Genomic DNA, 13,320 nt, shown 5'->3' on the forward strand with positions numbered 1-13,320 from the left:
CTGAGCCACATCCCCAACCCTTTTTTGTATTTCATTTAGAGAGAGGGTCTCACTGAGTTGCTTAGATCTTTGCTAAATTGCTGAGGCTGGCTTTGAACTCACAATCCCTCTGTCTCTGCCTCTGAGCTGCTAGGATTATAGGAGTGCACCACCAAGCCCGGCACTACCCTAGTTTTACAGTCAGTTACTCCTTTTATCTTTACTCTGTATACTCCTAAACAATTATGCCAACTATACAATAGGAATGATGATAAACTGTTAGTACTTATTAATTTAGAAAAATGTGGGGTGGGGCTTGGGTTGTGGCTTAGTGGTAGAGTGCTCACCTAGCACATGTGAGGCACTGGGTTTGATCCTCAGCACCACATAAAAATGAAATAAAGATATTGTGTCCACCTACAAAAAATTATATAATATATATTATATACATGTGGTGGGGGGGGTGACTTGAAGTCCTGAACTATACAAACTACCCCTCCCTCCTGCCCTTTTTTTTTTTTTTCTTTTGAAATGCTTCATGTCCTTGCTGCTAGCATCTTAGAATTAACAGCCCCGAGTTTTCACCTGCCATAATCCCCAAGGATTGGGTAGTGATGCTCTTTAAAAATAATTCAGGATGACCTGGTTGGCCAGGCCTGATGGTGCATCCTGTAATCACAGCAACCCCAGAGGCTGAGGCAGGAGGATTGCAAGTTCAAAACCAGCCTCAGCAAAGGTGAGATGCTAAGCAACTCAGTGAGACTCTGTCTCTAAATAAAATACAAAATAGGGCTGGGGATGTGGCTCAGTGGTTGAGTGCCCCTGAGTTCAATCCCCAGTACCAAAAAATAAAAAGAGCTAGTATATAACCTAGCATGTTCAGGGCCCTGGGTTCAATCCCCAGTACCACAAACAAAACAAGAGGCTGTAGAGCTGGGCATGGTAGGATACACTTATTATCACTGCTATTGGGAGGCTGAGGCAAAAGAATCACTAAGCCCAGGAGTTTGAGGCCAGTCTGGATGACTTAGTGAGATCTTGCCTCAAAAACAATCAGTTCTAGGAGTGATGAAAATATTTTGGTAATGTTTTGAACAACCAATAAAAAAAAAAAAGAATATTTTGGAACTAAGTCCTGGTACATAGCTCAGTGATAGAACATATGCTTAGCATGGGTAAGGTCCTGGGTTTCATCCCCAGCACCACATGAAAATATATGTATTTTGGAATGCAGAACACTGTGAAGGAACTAAGTATCACTGAATTTCACACTTCAAAATGGTTGCTCAAAATTTTTTTCAAATGTTTATTTTTTAGTTGTAGATACCTTTAGTTTATTTTTATGTGGTGCTAAGGATCAAACCCAGGGCCCTGAACATGCTAGGTGAGCATTCTACCCCTGAGCCACAACACCAGCCCCTCAAAAAAATTTTTAAAGTAGCCAGGCTTGGTGGCACATGCCTGTAAACCTGGTGGCTCAGTTCCAGAGGCTGAGACAGGAGGATTGTGAGTTCAAAGCCAGCCTCAGCAAAGATGAGGGGTTAGCAACTCAGTGAGATCATGTCTCTAATAAAATACAAAATCGGGGGGGCTGTGGATGTGGTTCAAGTGGTAGCGCCTTGCCTGGCATGTGCGGAGCGCTGGGTTCGATCCTCAGCACCACATAAAAATAAAATAAAGATGTTGTGTCCACCAAAAACTAAAAAATAAATATTAAAAAAATAAAATAAAATAAAAAATACACAAAATAGGGCTGGAGATGTGGCTCAGTGGTTGAGTGCCCCTGAGTTCAATCCCCAGTACAAAAATAAAATAAATAAATAAAAATGGTTAATTTTAAATAAGTGAATTATTTATAGTACTGGTGATCAAACCTTGTACATGCCAGGCAAGCACTCTACCACTGAGCTATATCACAACATGTTTGTAAATTTTTTATTCTTTTTTTGGTACTGACTCGGGTTCTTTGCCACCAAGCTACATTGCCAGCCCTTTACACCCCTTTTTTTGGTACCAGAGATTGAACCCAGGGGTGTTTAACCACTGAACCACTTTTCAGCCCTTTTTAAAAAACTTTTTGTGACAGGGTCTCATTAAATTGCTTAGGGCCTTGCTAAATTGCTGCAGCTGATCTCAAACTTAAAATCCTCCTGAGTTGCTGGTTTTACAGATGTGTGCCACCACACCTGGCCCATTTTTAAAATTTTGAAATAGGGTTTCGCTAAATTGCTTAGGGCCTTGGTAAGTTACTGAGGTAGGCCTCAAATTTCCAATCCTCCTGCCTTGCTGGGATTATAGGCATGAGCCACTCTGCCCAGCCTATTAGTGAATGTGTCAACAAAAGATAATTCAAAAATTAAATTGAGCTGGAATAATGGCACACACTTATAATTGCAGATACCGGGGAAGCTGAGGCAGAAGCATCTGAAGTTTCAGGCCAGTCTGGGCAATTTAGCAAGAGTCTGACTCAGTATAAAAAAGGGCTGAGGGTCTAACTCAGTGGTAGGGTGCTTGCCTACTAGCATGTGCCACACCCTGTATGGAATCTCCAGTAGTGTAAAACTATTGGTATTACATAAAAGCATTTTGTGAGCTGATGTGTACCTCAAAGCCCATTAATCCTTTTACTAAATAGTGGCTTTAAAGAAAATCCAGTATTATGAAAAAGGCATATGCAGGAAGATCTTGCACTGTAAATGGAGAAGGAATCTTTCAGAGATGCTTAGGTTTCCAGCCAGCCAATAGAGACATTTAAACCTCATGATAGCTGAACTGTAGCAAAATGTAAATCAATCTTCATGGAAATATGGATTTATTATAGGACAGTCTTTCCCCCCTGGACCTGGGGTAGCATTTATGATCATTATCTCTAGACAAGTGGCCCTCTAAACACCATTATCCCTATATTGAGGAAAGGGTGAGCGGGATTGGGAGGGGGCGGTGAGGGAAGGACCTACCTATAAATCCCAGTTTGATAAGAGAAATCTTCAGAAACAACATTAATGGAGAAAATAAGAGCTTCCAATGGCCAAGTCAATCAAGGTTATTGGCAGATGCTTAATTAAAACAATAAGTTATTGCCTGCCTGCATACTCTAGCAACGAATACTTTGAAATGTTGACTTTATAACCTCAAGGAAATCAGGCTGGAAGAATTGCAGAATTAATAAAGAGAATGAAGTACTACATATGGAAGAAGTGATATTTGGGGCATCAAAGGTACTTTGATGGAGGAGAGGTTTATCAGGAAAAATAACTGTAGGTGTGGAAAGAATTTTCAAAATCAGTACCTGGGCTGGGGATATAGCTCAGTTGGCAGGGTGCTTGCCCTGCATGCACAAGGCCCTGGGTTTGATCCCCAGCACCACAAGTTAAATAAAAACACTGCTATTAAAATCAAGTATCCTCCCCGTCCTGCTTTCCTATGGGCCTCAGAAAACACCCGGGCATTTGAACCCAGGGTATGCTTTACTGGCAACATACATTTGCTGTTATTCCTGGTCTTAGAACCAAGGTTCTGACACCCTCCAAAGATGAAGAAAGGATACCAAAGAAAACAATCATTTTTTACAAATGTGGAAAAAAGTGGGCAGGTACAGGGTTTTTAATAAAGGAGGAGATGGAGTTATTTAAAGTTATTTAAGGCTAGAAACCAGTATTGCCGATTTCAAGGGAGCGAGCGAGTCTTACGTAGGAATAAGAAACTAACTCTCCACATCAGTCCACCAGTCTGAAAGAGCAAGCCCACCAAACCTTCTCCCTTTCCTTGCACTTGGTATTTAAATGGACGTTAAGGGGTGGCAGCCGGGCGATTCAGGACGCTGAGGCAAGCCCGCCCCTTATCGGCCAGATCAAGTTCTGCCGGAGAGGGCTAGGGAGGGATGGAGCCGGGGAACAGCGTGAGGCAGTCCAGGAGCCCGGACACCGGGGAAACACCCCCGAGAGTCTTCGATCCCCTGGGGAGGCGGTGAGGTGGCGGCGCATGCAGCCCACAGATCCCATCCTCGCCGCTACCGTTGGTCGCCGGTCCTCGCCCACACCTATACAAGCTTTAACGGTGGGGACATTGTTTTCTCGCCTCTGGCCGCCTAATTCATCTGGTTGAGTAAAAGTTACGAAAGTTTCCCAAATTTCCGCCTGATAAATTAGTGGTCGCAGCCACTCGGGTGGCAGAGGGACTAAGGATGGCTCTAGCCTGGGAGTTCCCAGCCAACCTGGGCAACTCAGCGAGACTCCGTCTCAAAACAAACAAAAAGTTCTCTAGCGGTATGAGAAAAACTCTTAAAGGTCTCTCCTTAACCCTGGTTGGGGTGGGGATGGGGACGGGGACTCGGAAATTGCAGGCACTGGCCAGGAGGCCCAGCGACCCTCGTGACCCCGGCGACCGCCCCGCCCGCTCCTCCCGTTGTTTTCTCGGGACGTCAGGCGTGGGCGCCTTTTGCCCTAGCTCTGACTATGCTCAGACCTGTCTCGAGTTTTCTGATCTCAAAGCGGGGACCGCCCTGTTGTTATTCTTAGGAACACTCCTAAACAAACAAACTGCTCCCTACCCCTCAACCCCGCCCTAGAACATCAAGCTTAGTCAGAACTCTACATTTAATATCCAGAAGATTCCGAGAACTGTGTGCCAGGCTTGGCATGGCAATAAGGCTCCCCCCTCCTTTTCCCTATTTCTGACTAAGCAGTCAGTTCTAGAGAAACAGGGAGGAGGGGCTGGAAGAAGCTGGAAGGTCGAGAAGACTTGAGCTGATGGTATGGGGAATGGCCCAAAAAGGCACAGGGCAGGCAGGAGGGGAGTTTCAGGCTGGTCACATACCCATGGTGTCCCTAATGCTCACACAGGCCTACCATCTACTCATTTTTTGGCTCTGTGTCCATTTGTTTCCTCTTTTGGGAAAACAAAAAGATCAGATTATACTCCTGTATAAGAAGGTGTACAATTACCATCTGGGTGAATAGATCAAGATATTGACCTGCTTTGATCTTTTGTGCCCATTTTTTGAAAACGAAAAGGTTTAATTGAATGGCTTGTGACTAAAGATCTTGAAGGGGGGGGGGGTGTGTGGGGGCGGGTGCAAGGAAGCATGCCTGTAATCCCAGAGGCTCCCGAGGCTAAGGCAGGAGGATTGTGAATTCAAAACCAGCCTCAGATATTTAGCGAGACATTTAGCATCTCATGAGACCCTGTCTCCAAACAAAATAAAAAAAGGGGCTGGGGATGTGTCTCAGTGGTTGAGCACCCCTGGGTTCAATCCTCGGTACCAGAAAAAAAAAAAAAAAAAAAAAAAAAAAGATCTTGAATCTGTACTTACATTATGCAAAAAGTAATGCCATAGGGCTAGGGAAGTAGCTCAGTGGCAGAGTGCCTCCCTAGCATGAAGATGCCCTGGGTTCAGTCCCCACTAATGCCATGAAAATAATGCTATAGTCCTGGTAGTAGTCTCCAACCTTGTAAGCACCTCAATAAGAATGATTAGGAAGGGGCTATAGCTCAGTGGTAGAGCACTTGCCTAGTATGTGTGAGGCCCTGGGTTCCATCTCATCATGTAAAAATAAATAAATAAAATAAAGGTATTGTGTCCATCTAAAAGTAGAAACTTAAAAAAAAAAAAAAAGACTAGGAAGTCTGACCTGAGGATATGGAGGCCACAGGAAAAAATAAGGGAGAATGGAGCAAACTTCTGAGCATCTACTATGTAACAGTCACTAAAATGTGTTCCTGTTACTCAATATCACCATCCTATGAAATAGATATTTTGTTTTAGAGATGAGCATAGAGAAATTTATGTTATTTAGTCAACTTCAAGTATTTTGTTTTTTTTAAAAAAAGAAAAGGAAACCTGAACAAAAGTAGAATCCAGACACAAGCCCAGTCTTTCCCTTCCCAGAGGTTTTGTACCCCCCTCCCCATCCCCATGAGGCTGAAAATCTCTTCCCATATTATTGAAGCCTTAGGTTGTTAAGAATGCCTAACTCTTGGGACTGGGGTTGTGGCTCAGTGGTAGGACACTTGCCTAGCATGTATGAGGCACTAGGTTTGATCCTCAGCACCACATAAAAATAAATAAATAAAATAAAGGCATAAGGGGCTGGGGATGTGGCTCAAGTGGTAGCATGCTCGCCTGGCATGCGTGCGGCCCGGATTCGAACCTCAGCACCACATACAAACAAAGATGTTGTGTCCGCCGATAACTAAAATAAATAAATATTTAAAAAAATAAAAAAAAATAAAGGCATAGGGCAGGCAGGAGGGGAGTTTCAGGCTGGATATATATATATCAGTTGATAGAGTGCTTGCCTGGCATTGTGGTATTGTATTCATCTACAACTAAAAAAATATTTTAAAACAAATGTGCCTAACTCTAGATTTCATTATCAGTTGTCTCTTCTGGATATAGGTAGAATTATACCATCTTTTAAAATCAATAGCATTGAAGAGAAAACAGTGCAGTTTGAGAAACTATAAGAAAAAGGAAAGAGAAAGAAAAAAAGATTTTGCAGTGAGTCTCGTTCTTGTTCCCGTCTGGGTACCAGCTCCCTTCGGCAGTGCTGGCGGCAGCGCCGGAGGCCAGTGGAAGGATTCAACTTGCTGGAATTTTGCAGGTGTTAGAACCTTCCGAGGCTATAAAAGTACTAGAAAGAAGCAGACCGGATCAATACCAGTAATTGCATTCAAAGAGGAATAAGCAGGAAAGAAGAAAGAGAGGCACAAGATGAAACCCTGTCAGAAAATTGAAGAAAAACCAGACAATGAGAATGAACCAAAGCTGGAGGAAGAGCCAAAGCCTGAGGAAAAGCCAGAGGAAGAGGAAGAACCAGAGGAGGAGGAAAACGCAGAAGAAACTTTTAGAGAAAGGCTGATTCAATCTCTCCAGGATTTTAAAGAAGATATACATAACAGGCATTTGAGCAATGAGGATATGTTTAGGGAAGTGGATGAAATAGATGAGATAAGGAGAGTAAGAAACAAACTTATAGTGATGCGTTGGAAGGTCAATAGAAACCATCCTTACCCTTATTTGATGTAGTTTACCTTGATTTCTGTTTTATCTGACATTAACATTGCTATGTAGCTTTCGTTTTATTAGCATTTTTCCTGATATATCTTTGCCCATCTTTCTACTTTTAACCAGTTGCTATTAGTGGTTTTAGATATAGCTCTTGTTATCTGCATCTCATTGTTTATTGTATTTTGAACCTATCTACAAGTCTCTGTCTTTGAATAAGATTTACTCACTGTAAAAAAGAGGTTCCTGTTAGCATACAAAATGGGGGGGAAGGTTACTAAATAATATGTGAATATCATATTTTTGAATAAGGTAAAAGTACATTTGCATATTACATATATGCTCATTAAAACTTGGGAAGAATAAGAGACAAAAAAGTTAAGGCAAGCTGGGCATGGTGGCACAGGCCTATATTCCTAGCAATTTGTGAGGCTGAGGCAGGAGAGGAGGACCACAAGTTCAACACCAGCTTCTGCAACTTAGCAAGACCCTGGCCATAAAATAAAAAAGGCTGGGGATGTAGCTTAGTGGAAAATTGAACTCCTTTGTTCAATTCTCAGTGCTGCCAAAAAAAAAAAAAAAAAAAAGTTCAGTTTCAGTGATGGGATTATGAATACAATCTTCTGCTTGTTTGTATTTTCCATATTCCTAAAATGAATACACATTGTTGTTGCTAAAATAATAAAATTTTATAACTAAAAAAAAAAATATTTTGCAGCATCAGGCTGAAGAAGGCTCTCTCCCTCCTCATTTAATGCTATGGCAGCCAGCATTTATTTTTTTTCAGTTGTTCATGTACCTTAATTTATTTATATGTGGTGCTGAGAATTAAAACTACTACCTCATATGTGTTAGGCAAGCACTCTATCACTGAGCTACAACCCCAGCCCCAGCTAGGATTCTTAATCTCCCCCCTTAAAAGCACCTAACAAGATGGGTGCAATGCTGCATGCCAGTAATCCCAGCAGTTCAGGAGGCTGAGGCAGGAAGATTGTGAGTTCAAAGCCAGCCTCAGCAAACTCGAGGTGCTAAGTAACTCAGTGAGACCCTGTCTCTAAATCAAATACAAAATAGGGCTGGGAATTTGGCTCAGTGCTCCTGAGTTCATTCCCCACTACTCCCCGCACCCCCCCCCCCAAAAAAAAAAAAAAGTACCTAACAGCCTTCCACTTTGGAATACTGAGCCCTGTTCCTTCCAAACATGGAAACCAATAAAAACCTGATTCCAAAATTAATGAAACGTCTATTGTTTGTGCATGTGTGTATGTTATTTTTGGTTTTTGGTGCCATATGGCTCCAATCTTCTGAGGTTCTTATAGTCATCCTACATAGCATTTCCTGTCAGGAAATGGACAAGGAAGAGCTAAGGGTATGGCTTAGTTAGTAGAATGTGTGCATAGTGTGCACAAGGCCATGGTTCCATGTCCAGCACCAAAACTAAATAGTTGGTTTCCAGACCAGTCCACAGAGAAACATGACACAAAAGGTAGATTGACTACAACTTAGAAAGACTCTGTTTTAAAATTAAATATAAAAAGGACTGAGGGTATAGCTGCGGTAAAAGCACCCCAGGATTCCAGAAGGTGGGAGCAAGTCTTGAGTATCTCTGGACATGCTGATACACTTTGGGCAGTTAAAATGGAACTCCTGCCAGAGTTGGAGAGAGTAATGGAAAATCCCTGAAGTTTGACCAGTTTGACTGGATTAAGGAGGTGAGTCATTAGAGAACTGCATCTGAATGTAAAAGTAGTTTGTCTACCTACACACGCACACACACACAGAAGCAATCTCTTTGCAACATCAGTTTAGATCAGCAAATTGAAGAAAAAAATAACTATGCTTGATTCCAGGAAGATGTTTAGACAGTGCACAGGTATGTGTGTTTGTGTCCCTATCCATATGAAGCACTGTTCAAAATCCTTCATTAAAAATTGCCTCCTCTGAGTTGGGTGTAGTGGCCTGTAATCCCAGCAATTTGGGAGGCTGAGACTGGGGGATTGCAAATTTGAGGCGGCCTCAGCAATTTAGCCAGGACCTTAACAACTCTGTGAGACCCTGTCTCAAAAATTAAAAAAAAAAAAAAAGGGAGATGTAGTTCAATGGTTAAGCACCCTGAGTTCAGTCCCTGATATCAAGCAAATAAAACTGCATCCTCCCACCTATGCTCAGGACATATGAGTATTGCAATTAAGTGTTTTCATCCATGGGTTAATTAATTCAATGTTTAAATGGCCCTCACACTTTCATTTCAGGCACTATCGAGGGGTCTTTCCTCCCTAAAATGGATGAAGAAAAAAATAAATTAACAAATGTAGCCAGTGTGGTGGGGCATGCCTGTAATCCCAGCGATCTGGGAGGCTGCAGAAGAAGGATTGAAAGTTAAGGCCACTCTTGAGCAACCTAAGGAGACCCTGTCTCAAAAATTTAAAAATAGGGACTGGGATATAGCTCAGTTAATAGGGTGATGCCCCAGCATCACAAAATAAATAAATAAATAAAAATTGAAAAATAAAAAAGGGCTGGGGCAGTTTACCAGTGGTAAGAGTGCCCCTGCGTTCAATCCCCAGTAAACACACACACACACACATACACACACACACACACACACAAACAAAAAAAACACATTATCAAATATAATTGTACTCAAAACAGGAAGTTGGTATCTAGGATAAAAAACTTAACTAGATAAATTAGAATGTGGGTTCCAACCACTATTACCTTCAAAGAAAGTGATGCCTTTAAAGAAGAGAGAACATCCCTAACCCCTTCCGTGAAGGTTCACCACCCTGTCACATTTACTCTGAAAGTGGTGAACAGCCTAGGAGTTGTGGGTACAGGCAGAATATCAAACTCAGAACGTGGAGGTTAATCTCCACCATCAGGGACTGAACCAGGAATTAAGGACTAGGCAGAAAGGAGAGCGAGAGTGGCTGGAACTCCGTGAGGGAAAGAGATGACCAAGAGTCTTTAAAGCCAGTCCACATTCCACTAAAAAAAAAAAAGAAAAAAAAATTTCTTACTAAAGCAGATTGTAATCTGAGGCAAAATGGGTCCCCGGTCCCTGGGCGCGGCCAATCCAGCTCTGCTTGCACCACAGCCTCACCCAGGTCTCCCTAGACTTCCTTCCTCAGATTCGGAGAACTGTCTCATTCTAACCACCATGTTTTTAAACCACTACTATTCTCTTCAGAATCCAAAGCCGCCCACCCTATCAGAAGATACTCCATTCGAATAGGTAAAAAATGATGAGGCAGACGGACGGAAACACCGACACCTACTTCAATCCCTCCCATTTTAAACCTATGATTGGCGCGGGGAGCCAAGCATTCCTCAGGTAGCGCAGGCCCTCTGGCCCATCCATCATTCCCATCCGCAGCCAAGTCAGTCTCTTTGGTCCACCATTACCCCGCCTCCTTAAAACCTCCGCGACTTTCTGTGTCCTGGGTGTCCCGTGGAGAGACTTTATTCCTTCCTTAAACACCCAGAACTCGTTTGATTCCCACCAGCGACTCACCGCCCTACAACCCAAGCCTAAAGCTGGCCCTTGCGGTCATTTCACTCTAAGGGGCTGGCCGCCAGCAAAGCCATGGAAACGGAGGCGACAACAACCTCCCTCTTCCCTCCGCACTCGCCCTCCCCTCCGGGCCCCCGATCCCCTCCAGTGAACCCCAGAAGCGTCTGGAGAGTTCTGGGGAGGGGCGGCACCCTCGCCTCTGATTGGTCCTGGGAGGACAGGGGCAGAACGCCAGGAGAAACCCCTGGAACATTCCGGTCCCGACAGCCTCATCTGGCACAGCGATTGGCCAGGGAGGGAGCAGGCGGGGCTCCATGGCAACATATAAAGCCCCAGCGGGCGGCAGGCTGAGGAACGGCGAGCCTCAGCAGCAGCTGGCACAGGCGGCTTTCCAGCTTTCCGTGAGCGCACACCCGAGCAGTCGGCTTTCGGCTTTCGACTTTCATCCAGGACCGAGCTTTTCTTCGCGGGTCGCGTCCCCCCACCGCAGCCAGAAGCTCAGCTTAGATCCCAGAGAGCGGGGCACCGACATGGCCAAAGCCACGGCGATCGGCATCGACCTGGGCACCACCTACTCTTGCGTGGGGGTGTTCCAGCACGGCAAGGTGGAGATCATCGCCAACGACCAGGGCAACCGCACCACCCCCAGCTACGTGGCCTTCACGGACACCGAGCGGCTCATCGGCGATGCGGCCAAGAACCAGGTGGCGCTGAACCCGCAGAACACGGTGTTCGACGCGAAGCGGCTGATCGGCCGCAAGTTCGGCGACCCGGTGGTGCAGTCGGACATGAAGCACTGGCCCTTCCAGGTGATCAACGACGGCGACAAGCCCAAGGTGCAGGTGAGCTACAAGGGCGAGAGCAAAGCGTTCTACCCGGAGGAGATCTCTTCCATGGTGCTGACCAAGATGAAGGAGATCGCCGAGGCGTACCTGGGCTACCCTGTGACCAACGCGGTGATCACCGTGCCGGCCTACTTCAACGACTCGCAGCGCCAGGCCACCAAGGACGCGGGCGTGATCGCCGGGCTCAACGTGCTGAGGATCATCAACGAGCCCACGGCGGCCGCCATCGCCTACGGCCTGGACCGCACCGGCAAGGGGGAGCGCAACGTGCTCATCTTTGACCTGGGCGGGGGCACCTTCGACGTGTCCATCCTGACGATCGACGACGGCATCTTCGAGGTGAAGGCCACTGCCGGCGACACGCACCTGGGCGGGGAGGACTTCGACAACCGGCTGGTGAACCACTTCGTGGAGGAGTTCAAGAGGAAACACAAGAAGGACATCAGCCAGAACAAGCGAGCTGTGAGGCGGCTGCGCACCGCCTGCGAGAGGGCCAAGAGGACCCTGTCGTCCAGCACGCAGGCCAGCCTGGAGATCGACTCCCTGTTCGAGGGCATCGACTTCTACACGTCCATCACCAGGGCGAGGTTCGAGGAGCTGTGCTCCGACCTGTTCCGTGGCACCCTGGAGCCGGTGGAGAAGGCCCTGCGCGACGCCAAGCTGGACAAGGCGCAGATCCACGACCTGGTGCTGGTGGGCGGCTCCACCCGCATCCCCAAGGTGCAGAAGCTGCTGCAAGACTTCTTCAACGGCCGCGACCTCAATAAGAGCATCAACCCTGATGAGGCGGTGGCCTACGGGGCGGCGGTGCAGGCCGCCATCCTGATGGGGGACAAGTCAGAGAACGTGCAGGACCTGCTGCTGCTGGACGTGGCGCCCCTGTCGCTGGGGCTGGAGACGGCCGGGGGCGTGATGACCGCCCTGATCAAGCGCAACTCCACCATCCCCACCAAGCAGACGCAGATCTTCACCACGTACTCGGACAACCAGCCCGGGGTGTTGATCCAGGTGTATGAGGGCGAGCGGGCCATGACGCGAGACAACAACCTGCTGGGGCGCTTCGAGCTGAGCGGCATCCCCCCTGCCCCCAGGGGCGTGCCCCAGATCGAGGTGACCTTTGACATCGACGCCAACGGCATCCTGAACGTCACGGCCACCGACAAGAGCACGGGCAAGGCCAACAAGATCACCATCACCAATGACAAGGGCCGCCTGAGCAAGGAGGAGATCGAGCGCATGGTGCAGGAGGCAGAGAAGTACAAGGCCGAGGACGAGGTGCAGCGCGAGAGGGTGTCTGCCAAGAACGCCCTGGAGTCCTATGCCTTCAACATGAAGAGCGCCGTGGAGGACGAGGGGCTCAAGGGCAAGATCAGCGAGGCCGACAAGAAGAAGGTGCTGGACAAGTGCCAGGAGGTCCTTTCCTGGCTGGACGCCAACACCCTGGCCGAGAAGGATGAATTTGAGCACAAGAGGAAGGAGCTGGAGCAGGTGTGTAACCCCATCATCAGTGGACTGTACCAGGGTGCGGGTGGCCCCGGGGCTGGAGGCTTTGGAGCTCAGGCCCCCAAAGGGGGCTCTGGATCGGGCCCCACCATCGAGGAGGTGGATTAGAGGTCTTTCCTTCTTCCCTCCCTCCATGTTTTTCCTGTCGTTGAGACCCACTGTTGGGACTCCAGGGCTTTGCTGTTTGCCCTCTGTTGTTATCCAACTTCAGTTTTCTGCTGCTGACTTTTTTCTAAAGTGACTGTTGTATCTGGATGGTAACTGTAGCTGAATGTCATTATATTTTTGTGGTGTAAGCCATGTGTTCTTTAGGTTTAATGTAAGTTAACACTGTGAGGATGTTTTCCTCTTTTTTCTTGTCTTCATATCAACACTGCCACCCTGTGTTACAGTTTTTGCTTTGCAACGCTACAAGATCAGGGAAATTTTTTTTTTTTTATAACTAAAGGAAAAATAAAATTTTTAGAACTGTG

The 13,320-nt window shown here is 46.4% G+C and overlaps 2 protein-coding genes across 2 annotated transcripts; both read left to right on the top strand.

Moving 5' to 3' along the window:
* Positions 1 to 6,590: 6,590 nt before the first annotated feature.
* Positions 6,591 to 7,199, top strand: LOC308648979 (transcription elongation factor A protein-like 9). The gene has a single exon (XM_081294225.1). The coding sequence runs from the start codon at positions 6,692 to 6,694 to the stop codon at positions 7,004 to 7,006; it is 315 nt and encodes a 104-aa protein (XP_081150351.1). The 5' UTR covers positions 6,591 to 6,691; the 3' UTR covers positions 7,007 to 7,199.
* A 3,599-nt stretch (positions 7,200 to 10,798) lies between these two features.
* On the top strand, positions 10,799 to 13,320 carry LOC308648921 (heat shock 70 kDa protein 1-like). Its single transcript, XM_081294124.1, has one exon. It carries the CDS (start codon positions 10,814 to 10,816, stop codon positions 12,953 to 12,955), a length of 2,142 nt encoding a protein of 713 aa, XP_081150250.1. The 5' UTR covers positions 10,799 to 10,813; the 3' UTR covers positions 12,956 to 13,320.

The sequence above is a fragment of the Spermophilus citellus genome (genome assembly GCF_964194105.1).
Source record: "Spermophilus citellus genome assembly, chromosome: 5".
Taxonomy (NCBI): Eukaryota; Metazoa; Chordata; class Mammalia; order Rodentia; family Sciuridae; genus Spermophilus; species Spermophilus citellus.